Source organism: Muscardinus avellanarius (assembly GCF_963383645.1).
Source record: "Muscardinus avellanarius genome assembly, chromosome: 13".
Classification (NCBI taxonomy): Eukaryota; Metazoa; Chordata; class Mammalia; order Rodentia; family Gliridae; genus Muscardinus; species Muscardinus avellanarius.
The window spans coordinates 87,670,276-87,687,005 of NC_137799.1; the positions used below are offsets into that span (position 1 = coordinate 87,670,276).

At 47.5% G+C, this 16,730-nt stretch overlaps 1 protein-coding gene across 5 annotated transcripts in view; it reads right to left on the reverse strand.

The window, feature by feature from the left end:
* The window catches only part of LOC308272683 (transducin-like enhancer protein 1), a gene marked incomplete at both ends in the record, with an annotated part of 97,242 nt that overhangs the window by 19,762 nt on the left and 60,750 nt on the right, over positions 1-16,730 (reverse strand). For 4 of the 5 annotated variants that reach the window (XM_080709587.1, XM_080709585.1, XM_080709584.1 and 1 more), the window contains 6 exons: positions 3,526-3,602; positions 4,946-5,136; positions 6,127-6,271; positions 6,909-7,061; positions 7,962-8,015; positions 11,834-11,950. In XM_080709587.1, the coding sequence (XP_080565713.1) occupies positions 3,526-3,602; positions 4,946-5,136; positions 6,127-6,271; positions 6,909-7,061; positions 7,962-8,015; positions 11,834-11,950 (737 nt within the window). The remainder of the gene's footprint in view (positions 1-3,525; positions 3,603-4,945; positions 5,137-6,126; positions 6,272-6,908; positions 7,062-7,961; positions 8,016-11,833; positions 11,951-16,730) is intronic. The other variant, XM_080709586.1, reaches the window with a different exon arrangement.

Sequence of the window (16,730 nt, forward strand, 5' to 3'; positions counted from 1 at the left end):
ATGCTAGAGAGCCAGAAAAATAACAGTGTAAACTTTCAAATTTGTCTACCAATGATCTCCTTGGAGCTCAGGGGAATATGTCTCGTACACTAAAAATGAATTCAAGTTAAGCTGACTGAACAATACCAATTAAATCTAGCCTTGAGGGTTTAAAGACAAAGTGAGGGTTATCTCTTATAAATCAACACTACTTATTTCTAAAGTGTTAAAAAAAAAAAAAAGAAGTTCCTTTCAAATAGAATGAAATCATGGGATCTTATACCTACCATCCTGGTCTCTTCTCCCACCAACAACACAATACATATTTGTTTACTGAGTATCTCTGCTCAAGGGGACTAGGAAACTTCAGGAATATAAATTCTACTGGCACAAGGCACTAGAATAGGACTCGCACGGTGATCATGATGCGAGGTCACGAGGCGTCACTAAGTGCTACCGGAGACATCGGGCACGGGAAGGCGCTCACAGAACTTCACGAAAAGGCAACAACTGAAGGGCTGAAAACACTTCACAGTGCCGTGGTTTGCACACGCACGCCCAAAGCCCACGAGTTCAAAATGGCCAGATCGCTGAGGGGCTCCTGGGAAGCGGTGGAGCCATGAGGAGCGGGCCTGTGGCAAGGAGGGTAGGCTGGGAGGACCCTGAACGGGGACACTGGAGCCCTGGCCCCTTCCTGCGCTGCGCTTCCCCTCCTCCACGGTCTGCCATGATATTCTATCTCAGCACAGGCCTAGAGCAAGAGGCCCAATGATCATGGACTGAAATCTGACACTGTGAGCCCACAGAACTCCCTCTTTTGCTTATCTCAGGGACTCTGTTGGAGCAATGGAAAGCTGACCAACACCAACAGACAGAGGTGAAGACTGTGAAAAGGGAAGACGCGGGCTCGGGACAGACCTCAGCGGTCAAACCCCAGCACCACAAAAACAAGACAACAGTAGGCAGATTAGGTACCCCAAGCTGAAGGAAAGAGTAAGAGGGATAAAGGGTCGCCCCATCCGGTCAGCCCCAGGTGCAAAGGAGACAGGAGGTGGGGCTGGAAAGCTAGGCTGCGCTTCATTACGAGTGGGCCTTGAACGAAGCTCATTTTATATTTAACACTGGAAAGTCTTTGAGAGAAAAAAAAAAAGAACCAGATATGTTTGCAAGCGCCCGAAGCCCCAGCCACTCAGGAAGCTGCGGTGGGAGGACCACGGAGCCCAGGAGTCGAGCACAGCCTGGGCTACGCAGCTGTGGGAGAGCAGTGGGAGAATCTATCCAGGCGCTGAGTGACAGAGGCCATGACAGGTGAGGCCTTTACAAAGAGAACAACGCGCTGAACAGCGGGAGCTGAGGAAGGACCCCAGGCTAGGGCTTGGGCCCGGATGTCAGAGCGTGGTGCCTGTCACAACAACAGGGACGTGAGGACACAGGGTGTGAGAAGGATGGGGGAGCGAAATGGCCGGGCTTGGCAACTCCACTGAGATTAGGTCATTCTGACCCCAAGACAAGAATGTGGACTGGGGCCACGCAGGTGTCGTGCTGTTTCACTCTGATAAAATTGTGGGCCACAGAGCCTTTGCATGTGCCGTCCCTCCGCCCAGAGCCTCACTCCCTGCCCTACTGGATCACGGAGCTCTGGAAACAGGACCACAGGGGATTCCACTTGGCCCTCTGCAGGGAGATCAGCCCCTCTGCCCTTCCATATGCTTTCAGAGAGCAATGTCCCTCTGCCATGGATCTTGTGACTGCTACAGTTATTTTTGTGACTATATAACTAATGTGATCCCCCTGAGGGAGCTCAGAACATGCTACCCCAAAACATACCACTTTACCATATTACTCTGGGCTGGAGGCGACTGGGAAAAGGTAGCTACGCCTAGGAAGGGAGGACTTTCTGGACTCCCCTCCTACAATAAAACAGGTCTGAAGACTTCCCATAGGGTAGAGCCCTATCTGTGTCCTATGGCCAGATTCTGAGAATTGCCATTGAAATGGACCTATGCATATGAGCCTAGCAATCACCATAGAACAAAAACTACCCCCAAGTTCCTGGAGGTCACTCCAGGCTGCATGCAGGTGGCTATTCCAGGGAAATGTACAGTGCAGTAAAATGCATTTTCCTGGGAGAGATCCGCCAGCTACGTGAGCGCTCGCTGCACGGCCTGGTCCAGCCCATCCTGCCCACTGGACTGCACCTTAAGTTCCTAACACCCCACTCATTCCCAGAAGAGCCAAAGCCTCGTTTCATCATGAATCAAGTTACCATGAAATAGACATTATAACGCATGAAAAGTGAAGCAGGGGACTCTGCCCTGCTAACGGGCAGATGATGGGCTCAGTGGACTTTGGTTTTTCTTCAGGTTGATGGTTTATTCCATACAAGGCTCCAATACAAACCACATAAGGATGACCAAGACGTGGAATGGACATTCAGACAACACTCTAATGTGACCTAAAGTGACGCAGAGATAAAAGCTGAAGGCAGCCACAGGGAGCACAGGGTGAGGCAAAGAAAAACCAGAAGTCCGAGAAACACCCTCAGCACAAAAGGCCTCTGCCATTTCCACTCAGGAAAAACATGGGCGTATTGGCTGAGATTCAGACAGACCCCCAGATGGGCACAGTGGTGTGGGCCTGACACCTCAGTACTTGGAAGGCTGAGACACGAGGATCACAGGTTCAAGGCCAGCATGCAGTAACTGAGCAAGGCTGCTTCCGAATAAAAATAAAACAGGGCAAGAGGTGTAGCCCAGAGGTAGGACTCCCTGGGGTTCAATCTCTAGCGCCACACACTTTTTAAGACAAGGCCCCCATATTTCAATTCTGTTTGTATAAAACGTGAGAATTTAAAATTGTGCCTGCAATGGCTCACATCATGGAAAGCAAAAGTGGCTTTCTCTGGAAGGGACCCACAGGGCACAGCCAACTCATTTTTCATTCCTCATGCTCTTTGCTCCTTAACCTCGTTCTCACTTTCCCACAGAGCCACTTTCCTAGCAGATCTCTGAGAGGAGTGGAGCCCTCATCAAAACTAGAACTGGGGATCAACCTGGGACACTGGCACCCTAGGACCTACCCTTAAATAACTCATTTCCACCAAAATAAGGAGAAGGTAGTTGGAGCCAGGTGAAGACACGACACGTTTCAAATCTCTGACAATTCATGAGCTCCTGACAGCTCACCACCCACGGCACAGCACAGCGCCAGGGGAACCTCCCCCAAACGGCGCAGCACATCAGCTTTCTGCAGGGCCGGGCAAGAAGGGTCAGCCACCTCCAGCTCCTCCTCCCACCTCGTCCCCAGCCCAACGGTTTCCCTCCAGAAATAACTGAACGTATGAGATCACCCACAGGGAGAAAGCAGAGGCACGACACCTACAAGCTGCCTATTTATAGAAGGTGTTAACACTCCTCAGGGAAAGACACCAGAAGTCTCCTTGGAAACACCCAAGCCTGTGCTCCCTCTGGAGTCCTGCGTGGCTGAAACCAGGGGCTGAGTACCCGCCTTTGAAGCGAGCCCAAAGCAAGGTGCTGAGGTACTTACGGTTTCCCCCCAGGGATTCCTGCCAGGTTCGGAGGGATGGTAGGTACTCTCATGTGTGGGGGAGGATCAAAGCCAACCTAGAAACAAAATAAGGGGAGGCACACTCAGATTACACAACGTCGGCACTTTGTGAATACTGACTTCCTATCAGAAACGCATATATTCCCCAAAGGTATATAAATGGGAACCGCATCGCACTTTCCCAAAAGAAAGCATAATGGGATCAGGAACATAGCCACGTCTAAATACCACAGACACGCTTGCTCACTGCCTTAGAGCGGTGGAGGGGGTGCGCGCTACCTGGACCCTGAGAACCAGCTTCCCACAGTGGGAAGTGGAGACTTCCCACAGACTTAGACGGTCTGCCTTCTCCAGCAGGTGCAGAGAGCTGTACACTGACTGACCTCCCACTGCTGCCGCCCTGGCCAGGTGGCGCTTTTCTCTGTTGGGGGCTGTCCTGGGCGCTCAGGGTGTTTAGTATCATCCAAGGCCTCTACCCTTAGCCACAGCTGTGATAATAAAAAATGTCTCCAGGGGGCAATACTACTCAGCCCGAGTAGCCCTTATCTAAGTTGATGCTTAAAGGTGCACATGCAAATCCCCTATTTTGTGCATGTCAATCACAAGCGTCTAGTCCCATCTTAATTCGATTTCCCTTTTCCTCTGCTGCACCGCCCGTCCTACAACTGCAACATCAGGAAAGAACAATGAACTTTGACATCACCCGGAACTATAGAGGGCTCTGGAAGGCTACTTCAAAGTCAAGAGAGGGAGAAGGCAGAGAAGTCACACGGCCTATCCTCAACAGCCAGCAAAAAGATTTCGGAACGTGTGTGGCTCCGGGTGATATTCGCTCCCTCTCCTGCTGCCACGTTCCCCTTCAGATGCAGTTACTTGTTATCTTGGTAGAAACCTGGACATTGCAGAGCGGCACCAGGCAGGTCCAGGGGACAAGGCAGCCTGGCGTCAGGGCTTCACAACTGTCCTACTTGTTACACACAAACTGCTATTTTATACACATGACCCACAGTTGAATTTTAGAGGATATATGGGCCTAAAAAGAGAAAGCTACAGGTTCTCACATATTTTTCCCCTAGGGTTTTTTTTTTTTTGGGGGGGGGGAGTTAGATGTAAAAAGATGGAATAAAAAGCCTTCTGTGAGCCTCTGCAGTCATTTCATCACCTTCAAATAAAAAAAAATCTACTCTGGTGGGAGAAAACCAGATGTCCCCGGACCCCTGAAGGAGCTTCTAACACTGCCTTTTTTCATCCACAAAAACAGTAAAACAAAAAGCGTTTGGGCCTGGGTTAATGAAGCAGCATGCTGACGAGGGCCAACAGGCGGCGGCGAGCCGGGAACACTGGGCGCTTTATTGAGCCCCCCCGCCCCGCCCCGCCACGGGCCCACCCAGCAGCCTACCATTGGGGAGCGGCCGTAGGCCACCACAGCAGCCGCGGCCGCGGCCGCGCTCATCTGGGGAGACATGTTGTGTAAACTGGCATAGGCGGCGCTGGGGCTGGTCAGCTCGCCATTCATGCCGGCGTGGGGGACCATCCCGAAGGGGGCAGGATACGGGCCGGGCACTGCCAGGGGCGTCCTCAGACCAGCAGCTGCAAAGAAACACAAGCCACACGTCATCCAACTGCCCGCTGCAGACAGCCCAGCACGGCAAGTCCGGCGACATCTGTTACTGTCATTTGTGATGGGGAAAAAGAAGGGGCGGCTTCTCAGGCAGCAGGGAGATCACCTCCAGTTTATACGCTGGGTCCCTTCTTCCCTGGAGCTGAGTTCACCTCTGGGCCGAGAAGAACCCCAAAGAAGCACAACCCACAGAGTATCTCATTGGTGGCAGCCAGGAGAATTAGCCAGCACCCATGTACCCGATTTTCTGAGGGCAAACCAAGGCACAGACACTAAGTGTTTACCTGACTTAATCTCAAAAGAAGATTTTCTTGATAAAATCCAAGATTTCTCCTTCAGTCCGAACTTTCCACTCCCTGGCACCAATTCCAAATGAAAACCAAACCCTAGATTTATGTAAACCAAAGGATGGATTTAGGAGGAATTCTGCCGCCTACGTCCCCTTGACTCCGGCTCTTACTTTTTGCCATGCCCAGGGAAGACGATTAGGTTGAAAGTTAGGAGTTTACTCGAGGGCTAGTGTCTCAGCGAAGCCCTCTGGGTTTCTATGGATTCCTGGAACAGCCGGGACAAAAAAATATCCGCCAACCACAGTCAGCTGGGAGCACGCTTTGGCTGCAAAACCAGCCGTTTTCCGTCAATATCAGTGAAGTCAGACACACAGGGCTAGTGTGTGGTAAGGAGCTTATGTTGGGGATAATTATCAGAAACTTTATTGAAGTCCCTAGGATTTGGATTATTTGGAAATAAAAGAAAAGCTAAAAGTAAACAGTTGGAGGCCAAACAGGGTGCAGCTGCTGAGACTCTGTCTCTTAATGTGCCTTTTGCAGGGATGCGAAGGAGGGTGGCTGCGAGTGCGTTTCATGTTCCTGGGGAAATCATGCCCGGAGGTGAAACAGAGGACTTGACTTGTCCCGCTGGGAAGGGGAGAGAGAAGAGAGCAGGGGGCATCGCTCTACCCGCTTGGTTGACGAGGGGCTCCATGGCTGGGGGCTTGCCGAGGCCTGGACGCAGCCCTGGAGTGGCGCTGGTGCCCGGCGTCGGCACGTCGCTCCGAGGCGTCGGCGTACTGGGTTTCAGGATGGGCGTGCTGGCTTTTTCATGCTGGTATCGTTAAACAAATTAAATGAGTATTATTTTTAATCCAGGCCATATTACACAATTTATCACAACAGCAGCTGGGACACTGGGCACCTTCTAGCTACTCCCTCAGCCAATTTTCATAAATCCACACAATGTTGCCAGCATTAACTTGTGAGCGAGAAATGTTGACCTTTCCTCTTCCTGCCAGAATTAAAGCCTGAGCTAGAGACGTGGAACATGATCACACCTCTTCCTCCGCAGATTTTATTTTAAAAAGAACTTTCCATCAGGCTTGTGGACTTTGGCGCTGGGCCAAGTTACAGCGATGACCACCCAGCGCACAGCCCCCAGTCGCTTTGAGGCCCAGCCCCGCCGCCAAGGGAAGACCCTTCTGATGTCGCCCTCAAGTAGCCCCGCAACTGAGAGCAGTGGAGAGAGAAGCAAAGAGACCCCCGACTATCTGCGAAGCAAACCAGCACCCAGAGGCAAAAGCCCCAGGATGTAGGCTTCAAACAGTAAGTGTTGCATTAGCAGTCACCACCCACTCGCCCACCTGGCCGATGTGGACCAGCCAGTCTCAATACTTCAACTATTCCGGGATTTTCTATCCCACAAAAACAATTGGCTCGACGGACAAGGGTCAGTTCTCTTTACCTACCAAGCTCATTTCTTTGGATTTCAAAGAAGTGGAACTTCCCGAGGAGGCAGTGGATGCAGGGCTGCTCGAAGCATCTTTCTTTAGCAGCCGGTTTTTGTCGATTCCGTTTTCTCGGGGTGAGTGGGCAGGGCTTGCTCGTGGAGAAGAAGGGTCCTAAAGTAATAAGAATTTCCATATTTTAGCCTTCACCAGACCAATCTTACAGGAGAATACCGAAAGTCCTTAAGACTGGGGAGTGGGAGAGGGCGGCATAACAAGATGGTACCTACAACACACCCGTGAACACATCACAAAGCAAACGACCATATCTACCTCCTCATGCCCAAGTACTTTCCCGAAAGTACTGGAAAGACAGAGGACCTAGACGGCCAACTTATAAATTCAAAACAGGTAAACAGGTCCCCTAGCCCCAGTACAGGGGATCAAAGCCAGGCCCTGGTGAATTCTAGGCAAATACTTTAGCTACATTCCCAGCTCTGATTCTGTTCTTTTAAAAGAAAATAATAGGTCTTGCCAATTAAGACTATTATTGTGCTGGGTGTGATGGTGCACTCCTGCAATCCCAGTACTTGGGTGGCTGAAACAGAGGATCACAGGTTCAAGGACAGCTTCTAAAAGGGCTGGAGGTATAGCTTGGAGATAGAGGTATTCCCTGGGTTCCATCCCTACTGCCATACACAAAAATAAAAAATAAAAAAATGAAACGGGCTGGGGGGGTATATTCCAGTGCCCTGGTTTCCATCCCCACTACCGTACAAAAATAAATAAATAAATAAATAAATAAATAAATATGTATATATACATACATACATACATAAATATATAAATAAATAAATGGGCTGAAGGTGTACCTTGGAGGTAGAATACCCCTGGGTTCAATCCCCAGTGCTATAACACACACACACACACACACACACACACACACACACACACACACACACAGAGTTCACGAACAACCCTTAGGTTTCTAGTGTATACTGAGACCAAAACACTGTGGCTCCACTTCACTCCCACACGTAGCTCTAGATAAACTCTGATGGAGAGGATGGTTACCTCATTCGACACATCCACAACTAAGTTGTCATCGCTTTTGTCACCATCGCTGTCCTGGGGGGAAAAAATGGTAATGCTCTTTAATAAAGGATAAGAATGAGTTTGAGCACAGGTAAATTTCTTTTTGTAGTTCTCTGCACCAGACATGCTAAACACCAACAACAACAAAACAACTTCTTGGAACCTGCCTGCAGGCTCCTTCCAGTGGCCAGCCCTGGCGATTAATACCACTCCTCTGTCTTCTCTCCTGAGCCCAGGCGGAGCAGAGCTGCTTGCAGGGACTCTGCTGCAGCAGCAAACGCGCTATCCAATCAGAATTTACTTATGTGAAGACAGGGCACACTGTGAGGGCTCAATACATGTTTCCATCGCTGAATCCCTCTGGTCATCTGAAAGCTGCACACCTGTGTATCAGCATTCTTCTTTCCACTTTATTTCTGAATTAAGTATTCAATTTTGTATCGCTGCCTTTTTATGTGTCACCTTGAAGACAGACGGCCAGCCAATCTGGTGTTCACAGGCAACTCACAATTATAAAGACAAAATTACTTGAACCATTTCCCCATGGGGTTACTAATTACAGAAAAAAAAAAATCCTATCACATGTTAAGAATAAACCTCTTTAGCAATCAGCTTGGAATATTTTTGGAGAGATAAAAGAAAGATAAATGGCAATATTTGGAAGGCACTGCCATCCTGCAATAGGGCTTTTATTGTTTCTTCATACAGCCATAAAATGTGAAGCAAGAAGAAACTCCAAGGTTGGACTGAGTTTGGAAAAGATCCAGGAAAGCTGTTCAATGTAATGATGTGATCATTCCTCCATCAAAGTTTGGGGCAGGCTGAAAAAAGTCTATTTTCTTAGCCAAAAGGTCTTGCATATTTTGGTGCAAAGAATACAACACACATATGGAAAAAATAGTCCATCCCAGTGGGTCCAAGCTCCTGAAAAGGAGTAGATTCCGAATTTAGGATCTAAAAAAAACCCTTTTTGATGTCACTATCAATTAAATTTATAGATACTGTTTGAGAAATATTAGTATGGACAAGTGCAAATATTATCCACAAAGGCCCCCTGTGGGCCCAGTCGGCAGCTTGCCTTCGACTCTGAATTCAGCTCTTAAACGTTGGGGTTCTGCCCCTACCCACAGCCACAGTACCGCACTCCACGTAGGAGACCGGACTTACTTTCTTCAATAGTGTGTTATGAGATACACTTTAGTCATTGATACAAAGGCAACGTGCAATTCACCAGTAGCAACATAAAATTACAACTATTAAGGAAGCCAGGGTAATCCAAAATAACAGTCTACTGAGAAAAATATTTTCATACAAAAGAAAAAAAAGTAATAAAGAATATTTGTTTTCTCTTAGTAAAGCCCACGGAGAAACACAATGTTCTAAGGTGTTGAGGTTGGCAGCAGTGAGAATATCAACTAAAAGGGTTTCCCTTCTAGGGACAAACACACACACACACACACACACACACACACACACACACACACACACACACATATGTCTTTATGTATATGCAAGCCTTTGGGCCTAAATTCTCTAATGCAATTTCAATGTATCACCACCTACTCAACCAGATATACCTAATACAAACAGGAAACAAAACCACCTGCCATGCTACATATTCGAGGTCACTCACTGCCAAACAGCGTATTAAACACACACACACACACATGCACATATGCATCAATACATATGAAACACTTTGGCCAGGCACCGTGGCACACGCCTGCGATCCCAGTACTTGAGAGGTTGAGACAAGAGGATCACAGGTTTGAAGTTAGTGTGCAGTAACTTAGTGAGACCCTGTTTCAAAACAAAAAATACAATAGGACTGAGATGTATCCCAGAGGTAGAATACTCCCAGTACCACGCATGCGCGCGCACGCACGAGCACATACACACACACACACACACACACACACACACACACACACACAAACACACACCTTCCTTTCTGCAAGTATAAACCCTCACAGTACAGGAAGTGTCCATCCTCAAACACCTATGATCTGAGGCCTTTCCCTTAGAGTATCTAAATACAGCCTCAATACATTATCAACTACCCAATCGGACATCCCTAAAACAAGCAGGAAAAACCCCACCTTGCCACACTACGGATTCTAGGTCACTCGCTGCTAAATAACTTATTAAACACATGACCCTCATGAAGGACAGCTCAGAACTGTGTATCAGTAAATTTCCCAGTTTCTGAACACCATGAACTTCCTACTTCTTTATTAATATTTAAGGTCTCAAATGAAAGTACATCCAAGCAAGGCAAGGTGGCACACGCTCGTAATCCCAGTACTAGGGAGGCTGAGACGGGAGGGTCGCAGGTTCTCAGCCAGCCTCAGCGACTGAGGCCCTCCATAACATAATAAGACCCTGTTTCAAAATAAAGAATAAAAAATAGGGCTGGGGGTGTAGCTCGGAGGTAGAATGCCCCTGCCATTCAATCCCCAGTATTGAGGAAAGCAAGCAAGCCAGCTCTCGGCAAGAGATAAGGCAAGAAGAAACATGGAAATGTGTGTTAAAAAAGCTTGGGTTGGGGTAGGAAAAAAAACCAATGACTTTGGTTTTTAGTATGTTATTAAGCCATAGTGCAAACTGTGGAGCTCTGGCAAAACACCAGTCTTCGGACAAGGTCAGGAAACTCACATCGTGATTATGAGCGTGGATTTTGAAGTCTGACTGGCTTCAGGATCTGCCACTATCCATGGCCTCTGGCAAATCACTTTGAAGGCTGGGGTACACATTTTCTTTGTCTATAAATGGAGGTGATGGCACCTGACTCATTGGGTTTTAGTAAGAATTAAATAAAATAACCCACGTAAAAACACGGCACCGTGTTAACCTAGTGCTCAAGAAATGTTGCCTATCCTTAGCGATGGGATTGTGCAAGCCAGCAGAAGACTTCGCATAAGCACAGCGGACACCTCTTCCTCCAAGGGTGACAAGTGGCCCGATTCAGCATTCTATGGTACTGTGCCTGCGAGGGCGTCCAGCCCGAGACAGACTCAGACATGCATGCGCTCAGTCCAAGTTACACATCGGCTATACTGCTTAGGACTCTGAGGCCAGAGCCAATGGCCACGTGGCCTGACTCTGAATGTGGTTTTAGCTGCTTTGGTGTTGACTCTCACTCCACCATCTAGGCCAGGGATCTCGTCCAGAGGGTATGAACTAGATGCCTGTGATGTGTCTTCCATTTTTAGTGCGTATTTAGATAACTCACTGCAGAAGATGATGAGCTCCACTTTGAGACCTAATACATGCCAGAATATCTTATCCAAACGGCACCCCAAAGGCATTTTGTGTCACCAAAATTTATACTCTAGCCGCATGTGGTAGCACACACCTGTAATCCCGGTAACTTGGGAAGCTGAGACACGAGGATCACAGATTCAAGACTGGCCTCAGTAACTTGGAGAAATAGTTTCAAAATAAAAAATACAAAGGACCGGGGAGTGTAGCTTGGAGGTAGAATGCCCCTGGGTTCAATCCCCAATATCACAAAAAAATAAAAATAAAAATAATCAATAAAAAAATTCTTTTGTTCTATTTCAGTCATTCCTGTGGCTACCAAATTTGCAAGGCCCAGGACAAAATGAAAATGCAGAAGGTAGAGTCTCTCCAAGTTGCCAAGATGGGCCTTGAACTTGTGATCTTCCTGCTTCCGCCTCCCCAGCTGCTGGGATTATAAACATGTGCCACCATGCCTAGCTCTGAGCGTACCCTCTTTATAGTATTATGTTAAGGGATGTGGAATTACCAGAGATCTCAGCGTACACTATGCTACTCACTTGGAGGTGAGCAGTAAGCAAACAAATACTTGAAGTCCTTTATTTACTTACATAGTGGCTGGAATCCTTATCATCCACCTTTCTTTTTTTGATGTCATTGGAAAATTCAGGCCCATTTCTGCGTTTATCTGTGCCTCTGAGACTGTCAGGGACCAAGAGAGAATTACTCTGCAAGACAAAATAATATATATTAATCACGGATTTCTTCCCAGGCCTCTTTGTACACACAAAAAACCAACGTGGATGTGAGAAGTGTAGAAAGGTGATGCCTACACAGCCCTTCACTCCACTTGAGTTGTCTAAAGACTTTCATGGCAAACACGTATGAAGGTTTCCACACTCCAAAGGAGCCTGACTTGCCTATCAAGCCCTCCAAACCCTGGCGTAGCTTTCTGGCCCTACTCGCTCCAAATGTGCCTCTGATCTACGTAGCGTTCGGGAAATAGGAGCTAGTCGGTTGTTTGTATGTGACTGTGTGTGTGTTTTATTCTCTCTGTCCCACTTCCTAGTCAGGAGCAAATCCTGAGATTCCCAGGGACGTTCCGTAACTAACTGTACGAGTCACTGTGTGCCCTTTACGAGACACAATGGGAGCAGGTACGACTACCAGCATGCTTTCCTAAAAGGCAAATCATATTTTCCACAGCAACAATGAAGGGACTTTTGAATTCTTTACATGTATGGTTGAAAATAAGATTTGGTGTTGCTCGCCAACAGTGCTGAAATTTAAGTCCCAAAGGGGAAATCTCAGCCCCTGAATCCTCAATAGCAAGAGCAGCTCCCACACACACAAGCAGGAGCCAGGACTAATCTTTTCCACAAACCATACAGGATACTTTTGTTGGCATATGCTCAGGAAGAACTGTTGACCCAAAGAAAACAGGCATTTCAGATACTGTGGGGTCACGGGACATGACGTGACATACCTCCAATTCCCATCTCCGGCAGGCTAAGCATGAGAACGCGTTACAATGAGTTCTTTTCCGTGCGGAATTAGCATATGCAAGGGGCAATTTGTTCAGTGATGTGTTACTGACTTGAACGATGCTGAATGAATTGTGTGAAACCTCCTTTGGCAAAGCCCAGATAACCCCAACTTCTGAAAGATGTTTGAGAATGAAGAGGGTGTGGGGGGTGCCCGGGGCCAATAGACAATTCAAATGACGTTACCTTTCTCTGCCATAATTTACAATAGAAGTGGGTGTGGAAACCTCCAAGTCAGACCACACCTTATGCTAGGGTATGTACCAAGAGCAAGTACGTTACGGTACAATTTGTGAGGCAGTGAGTTGATATCCGTCAGCCAGAGGTGATCAGCCAGGTTGCTGGCTCTCAAATCTCCCCTGGGAAAGACCCAGACCCCACCGTGAGAGTGTTCCCGGCTCAACCAAGCACAGGAAGAAATCAGAACTGGGGCCAGAAGGCAGTCCGCGGCGTCTCGGCCCACTGCAGGGCTGAGTCTAAAGTGAGCCCAGCTCTTTTATTTATGACTATTCAAGCTCCACAAAATACCAGGGGACTCAGATAAAAGAAGGTGGCGGGACCCATGGAATCGGTAGGGAAGGGATCAAAGCGGTAAACGTCTACTTCAGTGGCTGGTGCCGAAAGGTGAGCGGGCTGCATCCCGGAACTAATGGCCCTGATACATGTCTGCTAAAAACTTCCCCCTTGAACCCAGCCCCAACACCTGACAAAGCAGAAAAACCACTCGATTCCCGCAGGGTGCCAACATGCACTCGAGATTAAAAAAAAAGTTTGAACACACTTGACTCTGCTCTCAATTGTTTTAGCTGAGGCGCCTCGAGACCCTGCCGAAGCTTCACGGGCAGGACCGCGTCTCACTCCACTTGACCTGCGCTCAGGTGCCTTGGAGAATAAGACGTGGAGTCCGGGTCTGCTGCTATGCCGCTCTCTCCCCTTAGGACCGCGTCACAAGTCCCACTCTCCGATCCAAGGTGGCTTTTTAACGTCTTAATTTTTTAAATAATATTAAGTAGAACTGGGGATGTACAAGTACACCCCGCCTCTGTTAAGAACGATACAGTTCCTATTAGAAACAATAACATTTCTAAGGCTGGCTCTTTGAGGCTGTCAGGCTTTGAGGCTTTGGTTTCTACATGTTAGAAACCACTACTGTCATTTCCACTCAAGCAGCTTAAATGAGGCCGATAATCTGAATGGGTTTTGAAAAGCTTGGAAAGTTTCTCTAAATTTGAACTGGGCTAGTAATTAGCCACCCTGCTTATCTGAAAATGGGCCTCCTTCAACTGGCAGACTTCAACTTCGCCAAGTTACAAAACGAGCTCTCTCTTCCTACCCTTGTTATAAAAGATGGCGGCCTGAGTGAGACAGAAGGGCCTGGGCGCGGTCAGACCCCGGGCTCCCAGCGCGCACTGCCGCCCGGCCCGGCACGGACCAGTCCCTGGACCCTGTTCCCACGAGCCCAGCGCTGAGAGCTGGCCAGCCCTGCAGCCCTGACACTGCGTCGGTGGTTGCTCTGGATCTGGGCAAACAGTTCCAGCCTAAAGGGCTGCACTGGCAGCAACAGCAAGCACTTTGGGTTGTAAACTACTGCCAAGGGGATCTTAATCTTTGTGGTTCCGTCATTTGTTTTCCAGAAACCCAAAGTGACTGCATGGGCATCGCTGCATGTCTAGAGACACTTAAAGTCTCTTTCCTCGCGCACCGACTGCTGCGTGTGCCTGACGGAACAGCCTTGAGCACCCCTGTGTGTTTTCATGAGGTGCTGGAGACTGAACCCAGGGCTGCTCTACCTCCAGGCTACATTCCCAGCCACTCTTATTTTGAAACAGAGTCTCCTAACGTTGCCACAGACTAGCCTCAAACCTGCAATCCTCCAGTCTCAGCCTCCCAAGTACTGGGATTACAGGCGTGCACCCTCAGGCTCAGCTTATGGGACATCGTCTTTTTAATGGTCAGTAAGAGCCACCGGCCATATCTTAAGAATTCTGAGATTACATCTAACATTGACTGAATCTCCTTTTGTGCTTTCAAAACTTAGGGTTATTAAAAAGCATCTACAATATACGTCACAAAACTGAGGCTGCTTTACCTTTAAATTATTTTAAAAGTCACATGTTCTAAACACCAACGATAACTGAGACTAACTCACGGAAAAAGTGTTTTAAGCCACTTAAAAGACATACTTTTCAGCCCCTTTGTTCTATTAGGAGGATGTACAGAGAGGAGGTGAATTTCCTAAAGTCAAGTAGTTCTTCCTACCACCTGCAGATTCCCATTATGTCAAAAAAAAAAAAAAAAAAATTCCTTCCCAGATCGCTGACTGGCTTCTAAGCTCCATTTCTGTATACAGAACACCAGCACCCAAATATGAATCACTCCAACTCCACACTGGCTCTTTAGGCTTCCATGATTAACGTTATACGTAACATACAATGATCCTCTCCCACCAACCATCAGAGTCCCTTGATCATCTGGCCATATGCCTAACATACCAAACATGTGAACCTACAATTAAAAAATATTAATACTTCAGCCCAGCGTGGTGTCGCACGCTTGTAATCCCAGCATTTGGGAGGCTGAGACCTGAGGATTGCGGTTCGCGGACAGCCTCAACTACTTAGTGAGGCCCTCTGCAACTCAGTGAGACCCGGCTTCAAAAAATAAAGAATAAAAAATAGGGCAGGGGATGTTGCTTGGAGGTCGAATGCCCCCTGGGTTCCATCTCCAGACCCGCAAAAAAAAAAAAAAAAAAAAAAAAAATTAGTACTTCATGATCTCTCTTAAAATGAACTGCCCATTGCCGGGCGTGGTGGCGCACGCTTGTAATCCCAGGGCTTGAGATGGTGAGACAGGAGGATTGCACAGGTTCGAAGCCAGCCTCCGCTACTGAGTAAGGCTCTCGGCAACTTAGTGAGACCTTGTTTCCAAATAAATTATAAAATAGGGCTGGGCGTGTAGCCCGGAGGTAGAAAGAGAGCCCCTGGGTTCCACCCCCAGTACCACAAAAAAAAAAAAAAAAAAAAAAAAAAAAAAAAAAAAAAAAAAAATTTAAAAATTAAAAATAAAATGAACTGCCCAATCTGGATAACAGATTTTTAAAAAAAGTAGCTGGGTGTGGTAGTAGAGGCCTATAATCCTAGTACGTAGGAGTCTGAGACAGGAGACTTGCAGGTTTGAGGCCAGCTTCAGCAATGTAGTGAAGCCTTCAGCAACTTACGGAGACCCAGTTTCAAAATTAAAAAATGGTAAGGGCTGGGGGTATAGAATACCTCTGGGGGGGGGGGGGTTCCATCCCCAGTACCAGGGGGGGGAAAAAAGTAGGTCTCTAAAAATGATAATATATATTTAAAAAAACTAAACAAACAGTATAATCCAAAAGTCCTGCCTTCTACCCATAACTCCAGACTGGCAACCAACAGGAGAGCCACGGCAGCCCGGTGATGACCAGCTTGACTTGCAGGCGCTGTGGCCTGAAGGGCACGCGTCAGACCCGGAGCCAGTCAGCTCATCCCAGAATCCACATTCTGAAAGGTTTTCATCTACCAGAGAGCATGCATCAAGTAGAAGTCATTTTTCAAATATTTATCTGCCAAATAAATATTTCCCTGTGGATTCGTCTTCTTGATCAACATGAGAACCAGTGTTACCACACTGACAGACTGGCATCCCAGCCAAGGACTCGGCGCTTCCTTTCACCTTGCAGCTGGTGAAATTTACATATCTGCCAGGGCTTTGCAAACACTGTCAACACTGGGCAGACTTCAACCACAAATGTCCCAAAGCACTGGGATTTCCAGACTGTATATAAGTTTTCCTTTGTTTTAAAATTTTGTTAAGAAATAAACAAAATTGTCTTATTTACCTTCTGTTTTCTACAAGAGCTCAAAATACGAGTTATACAGCCTAGGGGGAATAATGTAAACCTGAGCAACTCAAGATTTGAAAACACAATGTTTGCAAAACA